This window comes from Curcuma longa, chromosome 4 (assembly GCF_044706935.1).
Source record: "Curcuma longa cultivar G26 ecotype Majalengka, Jawa Barat chromosome 4, ITB_CL_G26_1.1, whole genome shotgun sequence".
Lineage (NCBI taxonomy): Eukaryota > Viridiplantae > Streptophyta > Magnoliopsida > Zingiberales > Zingiberaceae > Curcuma > Curcuma longa.
The window spans coordinates 17,113,969-17,125,909 of NC_133864.1; the positions used below are offsets into that span (position 1 = coordinate 17,113,969).

Consider the following 11,941-nt stretch of genomic DNA (forward strand, 5'->3'; position numbering starts at 1 on the left):
AGCTTAAGTCTAACACTAAACCTAGAGATAATCTTTCAAAAGCTTTTAAAACCTAAGATAAAACTCCTAAAATAACACATTTCAATAAAAAAGATAAAGTCTACCCCAATCCCAACGACCCTAAGATCATCTATAAAGAGGTAAATCGAAAAACTACAATTGACCACGACAGAGAAGAACATGTTTTGACTTTATCGAGATTTAACTCTTGTCCACTTCAACAAATCTACTTCGTTGTAACCAACTCAGCTATATCCCAAGGACTAAAATAACACACTTGACCCATACCATAAGGTTTAAATCTTATCTTTATAATTAATCTATTTGAAACAAAGCTAAGATTACAATTGATCCATTAGTCTTTGTGTTCATCTCCAAACTTGATAAACATCCACAAGTTAAAATTTCTCACAACCCCTAAGTTGATCCATCCAAGCTTGACCATGTCAATCTCCAAGGTAAATAACAGTATCGAATTATCAAACCACCATAATCAGACCTAACAAGAAGGAAAGGCATCATTATCCCAACATGAATCATTGTCACTGTTACAGGCATTACAATGAGGATGTTCCAACAATAAGATCTATCTAATTATCAAAAACTTTGGAAAGAAAGAAAATCCAGGGAGATCATATCCATCGAGATTATTATCTAACTCGACTGCTTTATCTTTCAAGAACCAACAAATGCTCTAGCGAAAAACTTATTGTTTGGTTTTGACACCAGAAACTTAGTAATGATTCATTTTAAAATTATCTTGCATAATTTAATACTAGTTCAGGCTGTTACAAAAGAATGTGCTACAGAAGTGTGCTTGACCTCTTAAACATTCATTCTGATGGCGTATGATCTTTGATGACAGATGCCAATTTTGAGGTTTCCTCTTCATTTTTCAACCGGATAAGATACGTACGAGCAACAACGCCCTTTGAATCAGCTGCTGCTTCAGACCCACCACCCTGGATAAACATACCGAACATCGATGATTAGTCACAATATACCTTGATGTGCAAAGAACTAATGAAACTGAATTTCTAGACAATGGGACAATTCTCCAGGAATATTGCCTAGGTCAATCTGTTGAACATGCATACTTTCATACCATTAATAGTTCAAGTTAGACAGATTGGATATGCTCCTATTGTTAGTACCATGTGTCCAAAGTCAGTTCATGAAAAGGAAGCTCACATTTATTGAGGACTACAATAGAGTTGCCTCTCGCACCTTAAATGAATTGATGGTTCCTTAGTCCTTATCAAGTCAACCGAGTAGCAAAGAGTATTTTAGTGACTGTTGGGGTATCATTGCTCTAAAAAGAAAATAGGAAAAGAAATACAAATTTCTGGTTTAAATCCAACAAGCACAAACAACGGCCTCCAATAGGTATAAATCTTTTTTTTTTCTGGCTTTCTTCAATTATTCATAAGCAATTTCCACATTGGTTTTTGATATAGATTTTAAAATCCAAATTAGTAGTTCAATAAACAGTAATTTTTTTAATATCATTTAAGGACATAACATTTGTTCATAGCAAACGAATTACGAATCAACTAGCACCAGGCAGCCAAGGCTAGGAGCCTAGGACAAGAATAAATTATGAAGTCAGTTTGTGAGTTTACCGTTGTATGAAAAACTGAAGCAATGGTATTCTTTTGAATGTTCATCTTTATCCCAGAATATATCAAGGCATTGAGTAAAATTTTTCCCACCTGCAATGAAAAATAGAGGAAAGCCCAATTGTATTTTTCTCATAGGTTCTGCAGTAATGATTCTTCAAAAGCATTACTATATAACCTCTCCTAGAACACATTAAAACATTCAGGTAGTTATCTTCCTAGTTCAATCCCGCATGGAAATAAGATACGACGACATACACGACGATCTATGTATATATGGAAGCAATCCAATTGTGATGTACCACATTGGATGAACAAACAAACCAACCTCACTAGGAGGAAAACTCTCACAAAGAGAAACAAATATAAATTCTTGATTGAAGATGATGAAAAATAGACCTGAACTTCTTTTGTAGAGCCAATCCTAATGAAGACTAGAAAATAAATAATCAAATTGGAAAATGCACTAGACCAAAATTAGAAATATAATTATCCACTAATTAATTGCCAAAAGGAAAATTTTGTGGCAATCCTAAATTACCAAATAATTCAACAATTTACCAAACAATAAAAATTCAAGTTTAAAATTTAATTGGACTCAAATTATTCTTCAATTTGTTTCCTTTTTTTATGCATTAAATTGCATTCATGTAATCTAGCATCTCAACCTATGTGAGACAAGGGTAATGTGATAGAAATAAATTCAGAATGCAATCAATAAGACCAACCATAATGTACTGCATGCCTATCCATTCAACATAGTAAACAGAAAAATGAATAAGTCATGGTTTCTACAACTGCAATATTTTCTCACAGTGAACTATATGGAAACAACCTAACTCAACCATTATAATAAAAGGTTAAATTAATGTGGAGACATTCAGGTCCACTAGACTGTGGAATCAAAAATCTATTATCTAGGAGTTGGTTGAGTAACAATGGCAATACTAAGGGTAGAATCTACTAGGGAAGCAATTAATTTGAAGAAAGCATTTTGCAGGAACTATTGTGATCTCTTTGATCTTCACTGGAGGTTAGGATACAGAGCAATTCCAATAAAAACTCCATAAGACACTACATTTTTTGATGCTAAGCTTCTAAAGGTCATCAGACACCTTTCAGCATAATACTGCAAAAGCCAATATTTATGGAAAATACCTAATAGGCATTGACGAGGTGGACGATTCCCATCTATTTTTTAACTACGAACTCTGCCTAGATGAAAGGCTAGTAATTCTTCAGTATTTCATCAAATTAACATACTTTTCTGGGCAGGCAAGGAGTTTCTCTCTAGTAGAAAGAACAAAATGGGAAAAAGAAATCCATTTGTTTCTTTGAAACAGAAAAAAAGAATGAAAGCCAAGGTCCATTTTATGTAACTACTCCAGCTTTGAAAAACTGAATTCTTGTAGGAGGGATAGATTATATTGATGCTACTTCAGCGAATGTGCATACTATACCATAGATAAAACTGAACCTAAAGCCTTAAACCTACACATTCAATATGGGATTAAACCAACTATGTATGACATAATACCTATTAGACACTCTCTAAGTAGAAATATAGATGCTATCTTTTTCCATCTCATTACATTAACTAGAAAAAAAATGAATAGCCAGGATAGAAAAATAATCAGACATTGAAACCCAAAATACAACACCTGCACACTTACACTGACAAAACAAAACTTTGACATACGTTGACAGAGACTGCAAGCATTGATCCCTTGGGATCAACAATTTGACAAAGAGAGTAGTAGAGAGAGATTTCAGGAACAAGTGTCTCAATTGGCTTCTCCTTGGTGCATGCAATATGCGACAAACTGAAGAACTTAGTGAAGAAAATCACTCAGTGAGGGTTCTCAGAAATAAAGACTACTGAAAGGATGAGATCACCACACAAGAGATGAGTCTCCTGACTCGGCTCCTCCATACACATATGACAGGAGGAACCCATTTTTCAAACTGCCTACCTTTTTGGTTTTCACCTTTTCGTTATACATTGTGCATCTGGGTTCAAACCTTCTAATCACTCCTAAAGTCGATGTCTCTTTCCTAATATCTAGTTTTTCTTGGCAACATAAAAAAATAGAACACTTCACTTCTGACTATTCATGCTCATTTCAGATGACAAGTTGAACTATCATTCTTCACTTGCAAAAGCTGCAATGCATATTCATTGACATACAAGCAAGAACATACCAACCAAAAATATGTTTCACTGCAAAAGCATTAAAAATGGAATGTCATACATCATTTCGGATGATAATGGTTGGCTTGGAATCTTTTGTAGCTTTCTTTTCGCCTTCTTTGCACTTAATAGAAAGATGACCCACACCCATATCTTTCCATCCTTTGTCATCAGGATTATCCGGCTGTATTTTTTTTCATATGAAGATAGTTAAAAATTGAATTGAGAAATCAAAACATAGTATTAACCATATCCCTACAAAATCAGAAAACAAGATTAGATGAAAATCAAAGTCTAGTTTCATATGCATGCAAGCTCCATCATCACAGCTCCTACCATTCTCAGTGTGGGGTTATGGTCAACGAAGACTGACATATGCTTTACCCTAACTACAAGAACTAGACTTTTTTTGTTTTCACCAGTCATATTGGAATAACCCCATCTAATTTTATGGACTTGGTTTAACCACACATGAGGTTGGAAGGAACGATGACAAGGGAAAGATGCTGACTATTATTATTAAGATAGATTTGTAGTAAATAAAAATGTCAGATGGACTTGAGAAAATCCTGAGTATAAGACAAAACAATAACTGACCCAAAGTTTCATAAGACTATCATAAAATCGTAGTACTTTATAGTTCAAGAATGATGGGCAATAATTATACAATGTATACTCAACATGAAATATCTAAATGGCTTGTCTACTTCTAATGATATGGCCTTACAAACAGCTCAATGGTAGGAAAGATGGATGTAATTTACCCCCAACACATGGGATGCATACAAACTGTTTCTAGTCATAGTGATAATTGCAATGAGCTACAAACAAAATACAAAATGAACTACAAGTACATGATGCTTTATTTGGTTCCTTATTAGGTGGCTAGTCAGAAATTCTCTTTCCTCATGTTTTCAATCTACTGAAATAGTGGGTTGGTTTAACCAAAAATTGACCTTCAGTGAAGTCTGCTTCAACCTTGAAATCAATTAGGAAGTATGGATCGCACAATATGATAGAAGTTAGTCAAACATAGACAATAGTCAATATGATGTATTTATTTGTTTTGTTGATCCTTAGATGTTTTTAACCAAATTGCTGGAACTGATCAGATAAATCATAAACCACACTCGCAAATAGTCAAATTGTTTAATTCACCAATCTACTTTATGGGTTAATTTCAACAAATTGGAGATGATCACTCGGTCTCCATTCATTATGCTCCTTTTTGTTTTGCTTGAACATCGAATGACAAACATAGAACAACAACCATAGCCAAAAGGTTTTAGAGGCAAATTATGTTGGAAGGTAATGCAGTAATACAAATATTTATATTTTCTGAAAATTCACTGGTGGCAATCAGACAAACCATATAATAATGCACATGGATACAAACTAAATGAACTACAAGTTTATAACATTAACTACTATGCTAAAGAAACTTCGATGACAGTACCTGTAGCATTTTAGCTAATGGAGCAAAACAATATGAAAAGTCATAACAAAAGAAGTTGCTTCATAAGCTGATACCTTCACATACAGCTTGCATTTGACTTCATGGACAACAACTATTCCTTTCTCTTCTGTTCTCTCCAAAGAAGGGCTACTTGGCTTCTCCAGATCAACTTCTGCTGTTTACAGAGAAAAATAATATATAGAATCCTGAATATTTTATGTGTATTTGCTGCATAAAGCTGCATATGCTAATAATTGAGCCTTGCACTTTATTGTTAGAACAGAATCCTGACAAACGCTGGATCCATAAACTTGACTTACATTGAAATAGCCATTGCAAGAGATTTGTTTGGTAATGTACAGTCACAAGGTAGCATTCTAGAAGAGTGGCTTGAATATTGAAGATTATGATGTAGTCACATAAATTCTTAATCACAAATTAATAACAGACCACCCATGCTACCTACCATCCCTACCGACCAAGTCTAATTTTGTGGTCACAATACAACAATATATTTAGAAAAGATAACTTGAGTGCTATCAGAATCATTATAACCTAGAGACCTTCCCACCCTACCTTCATCTGCATCACCTGAAACTTCAGCTTTTGTAGCATTCTCACTTTGAGCTCCTAAATAAAACAAGGAAAAACATAAGGATTGATCATAAAAATTTGAAAATACATTTACAGTAACTTCAGTAAAAGTATTTGCTAGTCTCAACTATCACGAGAAAGGAAACATCTCTGTGACTATAACACCTAAAGCTACACCTGACTTCTGACAACTTCCTTTGATGCACTAGATTTGGCTGATCGTTGTCTTTACAATGAATTCATGCACAATTATGATGTTTTATTAATATCAGACATAAATGCTCTACCAATTTGATGATTTGAGTAACAATATTCTAGAAGTTAACAGAATTAACCATTACCATAGAGAACTGGTTTTTGACTGAAAGAGAAAAGACCAGTGCTCTGCAAGTTGGGATTTTGAAAACTTGGAAAGGTAGGCAGTGTCACAGGCTTTTCAAGCCCATTGGTCGTTAGCAATGGAAATGCTGTTGTCTTGTTTTCCGACAGATTGGCAAAGGTGTTCTTCTGGTTATTGCTAGAACCTGTGAATCCATTGAGATTGTGTGATTGGACAGCTTTAATTATGACAAAATCCTTTGATAACCATAACAAAAACCAACCAGAAAAATTTGGTGTTTGGGTGAAAGGAAATAAACCGGAACTCTGAGTGGGATTCTGCAAACTGGTGAAGCTAGTTATGGGATTTATGAGTTGCTGCTTTGTAAACCCATTACTTGTTTCTGATTGGATCATCTCTGTATTACTATAGCCAGAGGTGGTCACCAAGTTTTTCTGATCAGTTGTTGATCTTGCAATTGGCAAATTTCTTTCCCTTGCAGTTTTTGCCCTAAGCCAATCCACAACATCCTTGAATTCACCCTGTAAAAGAGTACAGAAGTTAAAAGTACTTCATTGGGTGTTGATTCCATAAAATAACAATGCAGCATTGCATTACAGCATTGTTCAGCATGCTATCAAGTATCAACAACGAGATTTTTGGATCTAAGAGTTCATCCCATCTGGACAAATTGCTGCTGTAATAAGATATTTATGGAGAAGATTGCATGGGAAACAGAAAAGTGTTGGCATTCCAAACATCATGGGTAAATACAGTGTCCTGTAAGATTTTTCATCTGCACATCCAAGGTGGTGTAACAACTTAGCAAATAGTCATCTCAAAACTGATCTCAAGCAGAAGATGGGTTTACATACTTATACCAAGTTCCAGTGGGAATTTTATACCTAATCTTGGATTTGAAACATACTTAAAGTTTGATCATTTGTCACTCAAGTGATAGATCGCTTATCACTAGTAAAAATAGAAACCAACAATCTTCTGAAACTGTCTATCCTTAAAATAATAAAAGACAATATTTACAGTAGGCATAGAATGCATATTGAATGAGCCTACACTAACAGATCTAAAGAAATTCTTGTTCAATGTCCACGGGCTCTACAGTGCCCGCATGCATATTGTAATTTGATGATGAAATAACCCGCCTAATACAGTTATGTGAGCAGCCTCATCATATGAGTAAGTTTTATCCACATTATTTAATTGAGAAACAGTGCAATTAGCATCTGTGTAGTGAAAAGTATCAATTGGTAAGATTGAAATTCATGATGAACCTCAGCATTGCATATGACATATGGCATCATGATTCTTACACAATATGCATTATTAAATTTTAAATAATAGAAATATCAGAACATTTAGATATTACAGTTATCTCATAAGTCATAACAACAAACAGTAACTTAATTTCATATTGAACATTGTATCACTCCACATGCTTCTTTCTCAAGTGATAGTATCATAGTAAGTTAAAGCACGATGGAAAAACAGCAATAAATAATAATGAAATAACGAAAGATTCCTGATTCTCCAATATGGGATATCAATCAGATACAGAAGAATGTAAATATAATTTCCTAGAATAGCCTCAACAGATTCATATATTCAACAAACATTATATGAGCCACAAGTATCACACAACATGGAATAATGATGAGAATACACAAGCACACAAGTGCCAATGGAGTCTATGCATGATGTCGATAATAAGGAAAAATTTCCTGCTGATGACATAGCATCACAGAACAAAAAAAAAAGTCATAAAAGGTATACATGTGCCAAAGAAAATGTGGATAATTCCAAGACAGGGAATAAACTGGTCGGATTTCAGAAGGTGCCCATACTTAGCATGGAAAAAGTAACATAACAGCCAGAAATATTACAGAGAAGAACTAATGTCTTAAAACAAACTAAAGCTCAATATTCAACTAAAAAGATCTGCAAGTTACAGAGAACTCAAAAGAAAGAAGATATTCGACCTACCTTTATATAAGACGCATGAGAGAGATAGTCGCTAACACCATCTTCCCAAAGCTCATCTGGATGCTTTTCTAATTGTGACTGCACCCAGCTGTTTAAGTAAACATACAAAATCAACTAGACTCAACAAGAAAGCTACAAAACTAAGAGTCGACATAGAAGTAATGAACAACCTAAAAAATTAAGGTAAGATCATAATGAGTTAAAGAATCAAGAAGATCATCTATTAATTAATGACCAAGTTCCTGTGAAACTAGAAATCACATCTTTGAGTGATTAGCCATAAAAGTAGACAACAAATAAATGTTCAGTGGCTTCAGAACAAATACTTTTAGGTGTCACTATGTATAACCACATTAAGCATTATAATTACCAGGAGTGTGAGAATATCTCTCTTGTTTGGCATGATCAGTAAGTCAGAAATTCTCAGCTAACTCGACACACCATTGGTTTTCATGACCAAAAGGAATGATATAAAAAAGGCGATAATTGGAAATCCCTAATATGCCATGAAAAAATTGAAAACCCTAGTATACCAAACTAGGCAAAAGCAAAACATAGTTCTTTTATGTACAATGATTCACAAACCTGTGTAAAAAGAAATACATCCATGAAGTTTATACTTATAGTCACGCTAGATACAACATGGAGCATCTGTAATCAGACATGCACATGCTTTAAGAGTGAATAAGCAAACTAAAATGAAGACTAAAGAAAACAACCTTGCAAACTGGGAATTAAGAGCCCTCACTTGCTGTTGAGCTAATTCCGCACGCTGTGGATATAATGGTGGGCCCGCCATCAAATGCTGATGGGAAGACTCCACCCTGTCAACATGAAAAGAGGGTCCATCCATTACTCTTTTACTCTCTGGCTGCATCAATTTGAAAATGGGGGAAAACATTACACAAGCCTGAACAGTGCAAATTAGAATAACAGAAGCACAATATTTCTCTTCTGTCCTATTCTTGTTGCATATACAACTCATCATAAATTTCAGATACATGATCAAGATGAATAGTGTCTTAGCCAACAGTCTCATGGGATTGCATGCCTCCATTAGGGATCTAATCATACATAAGAGAATTGGAGAGCAAAAAATAACATTGACTGAATAACAAAAGCAATGAAATGGAGACCTCTTCTTATAAGCCAAAATATGGTCTAATAAGTTAGAATAAATAAGTTTGCTAGATTGATTTTCTCCTTGAAATTCTCTTTTTTGCATTGCAAACTCTTGTTGCACAATATCATGTGTCACGGTAGTATATTTGCCTCTTGGCAATAATATTTGCTTAATGTACTATTGAACACTATGGCAAATTGACAATCTGCATAATTTAATAAATAAACTAAATGTAATATGCAACCCATCCAAGAGATGCAATCTCCCAAATTTTGTGACTACATGATAATTTTTGTTAAACACAAAGGAACAAAGTCTGAAGGGAAATCACAGAAGATTTGGGATCAATTCTAACTTTCATATGCCAACTTATTGTTTTACAAAGAACACTGAAAGCCAAGGCATACAAGAAACAAATTCGCACTTCCAAGCAATTAGAATGGTTTTGAGCAGTTCACAACCTACCTATAAAAATATGAATGATAAATTGACATGTTAACAAAAATCTAACTTGTAACCTGAATCTCTCACATTGCTTGTGTCCACTCCAGACAAAAGTAGTGACGAATCAGACACATCAAATAGTGATATAAGAAACCGTACTGTGAAGAGGATCTTAGGTATGGGAATGCAATTGATATCCCCACCTCAGTCTGAATATTTGGTGGGATAACTATGCTCAAAGTAATATCAGCTACTCACAAATTAACTTAGAAATTAGGATAATCTGGCATAAAAATGACTTAAAAGCAAACACATATTTATCAGACTAAGAAAAAATTCTAGCAATCACGCAAATTGAGATCAGTGAGCCCCCTGTCAAAGTGGCTACCTATCAGAGTGTTTTGATGTTTGTCTCAAGAATACTCAGATAGCAAATTATTTGGAAAATTCAAATGTTCTTGCCCTCTACTAATAAATCTATGTTGGCTAAAGTTCCTAGCAAGTTGTAATATCAACTGGGGCATGGTGTGAATACACCCACTAGGTAGAAACCTTGCACAGCTATCAAAACGACATTGCTACACTCCATCTGGTCAGTAATGTTTATCTCACTTGATGTTTCTCATCAAGTTGTACATGCCTTTCCAAAATGATTAATGATTTTTTTAGTTCAATTAATAAACAATCAGAAACCACATCGTATTTACTATTGTTAAATATGCAAACATAGTAAGAAACCACATCACATTTACTATAGCAAAAATATTTGACCACACTTGTAAAACTTAAACTAAAATATTAAAGAACAATAAAACCTCATTGTTAGTCACTCAAACTGAAAAAAGCCACAAAAATCAGAAAATAATACAAGACAAATGCAAATATGATATTTTGTTACACTAGATACTCAAATTTCTAACTTCATACGGTCTTCAAGGAATTCAAAGCCAAGTTGTTTTGTTCAATTTGTCTTGACTGGCATATTTCTACTTGGATTATGATTAAGATGAAGTCCCAAATAGTTCTCATCAACTTTTGCACATTTTGCTACTTGGCTTAGGATTCAGACGAAGTCCCAAATGATTCTCACAGGTTTTGCAGAATTTTTCTCTTGGAAAAGTCCATGCAACAGAAGATGGCATCTAATGGAAAATAGTTGATATAAGAGCATCCCTCAAGAGTCACTTGCCTTCATACTCAGACTAACGAGCTTTAACTCAAGTCTAGTTTCGTGAACTTACATTTCTCTCTTCCCCTACGAATCTCTCAGTCCTTTTCCAATTCAATTCCTTACTACATCTCTCTCACCAAAAGTTTTTTTTTCTTTTTGAAATCTACGCTCCTCCCTAGAAACATGTCCTATAAATTCCTACGCGACACATCCCATTAGTTCAGTTCCCACTGCGAGGAGGAACCCTAACCAGGCAACCAGCTAGAACTGCAACAAAGCGGCACAAAGCAAATCTTACAGTCCCTGATGAGGAATAAATAGATCATCTCGAGCTCAAGAAGCTGCGAGGATGAGGGACGAAGATAGACGTACGGCAGCATCGGCACCGAAATCGGAGGCAAAGGCGACGCGCTTGGCTCCTCTCTTCATTGCGACGGGAGAGAGCGAAAGCGGATCTGGGGGTGGCGGCTCTGGAACGGAACCGGAAGCGGCGGCCGCCGACAGAATCCTGGTCTACGATTCAAAAGAGAGTAATGAATACGAGAGAGACGAAGGGGGTAGAAGCGGGTACGGCCGATTTATTAGAGAAAGGATCCGACCCGATAAGAAATGGCAAATTTATCAAATGACATCCCAAAAATTAAGAATTTTCCAATGGGCACGTCTAATTTCAAATTTCCTAAAGGGCTGATTTCCTCTATTTGTTTTTTCCATTTAGACACCTTAATATTTGTAATATTCTAAACGTTAGTTTTTTTTTTTACTACAAATTTTATTAAAGGCCTAAACACTTAGAGCAATAAAAGAAAGGTATATCCGCTATCTCAACGCTCCCCTGGAATCGATCCCATGACATATAAAGAGAAATTCATACAGGTACATAAACATTAGACGTATGATGAGATCGACCCCAAACAATATCATATGCCCACCATCTGTGTTATTAGGGGTGAGTAAAAATTCGATTAAACTGAATAAATTGATCGAACCGACTGAATTAAAAAATTCAGTTCAGTTATTTCA

The 11,941-nt window shown here is 34.9% G+C and overlaps 1 protein-coding gene across 3 annotated transcripts; it reads right to left on the reverse strand.

Moving 5' to 3' along the window:
• Positions 1–533: 533 nt before the first annotated feature.
• Positions 534–11,424, reverse strand: LOC141827378 (uncharacterized). Of its 3 annotated transcripts, none has more exons than XM_074714601.1 (10): positions 11,291–11,424; positions 8,900–9,051; positions 8,181–8,268; positions 6,463–6,721; positions 6,202–6,384; positions 5,843–5,896; positions 5,341–5,441; positions 3,872–3,994; positions 1,623–1,712; positions 534–962 (listed from the first exon to the last, which is right to left on the reverse strand). In XM_074714601.1, the coding sequence occupies exons 1-10, from the start codon at positions 11,345–11,347 to the stop codon at positions 834–836; spliced, it is 1,236 nt and encodes a 411-aa protein (XP_074570702.1). In that variant the 5' UTR covers positions 11,348–11,424; the 3' UTR covers positions 534–833. The 3 variants fall into 3 exon arrangements, with proteins under 3 accessions (XP_074570702.1, XP_074570703.1, XP_074570701.1); XM_074714602.1 differs by having other exon boundaries at positions 8,900–9,004; positions 11,291–11,294; XM_074714600.1 differs by lacking the exon at positions 11,291–11,424 and having other exon boundaries at positions 5,341–5,438; positions 8,900–9,387.
• Between the last annotated feature and the right edge of the window lie 517 nt (positions 11,425–11,941).

What these genes read in the sequence shown, in the direction of transcription:
- LOC141827378 (XM_074714600.1), bottom strand. Translation starts at nt 9,252, where the DNA reads ATGATTAGATCCCTAATGGAGGCATGCAATCCCATGAGACTGTTGGCT. An exon ending in CCAAACACCAAATTTTTCTG is followed by an intron (nt 6,385 to 6,462) that starts GTTGGTTTTTGT and finishes ATGGATTCACAG; the next exon opens with GTTCTAGCAATAACCAGAAG. An exon ending in AATGCAAGCTGTATGTGAAG is followed by an intron (nt 3,995 to 5,340) that starts GTATCAGCTTAT and finishes AAAAAAATACAG; the next exon opens with CCGGATAATCCTGATGACAA.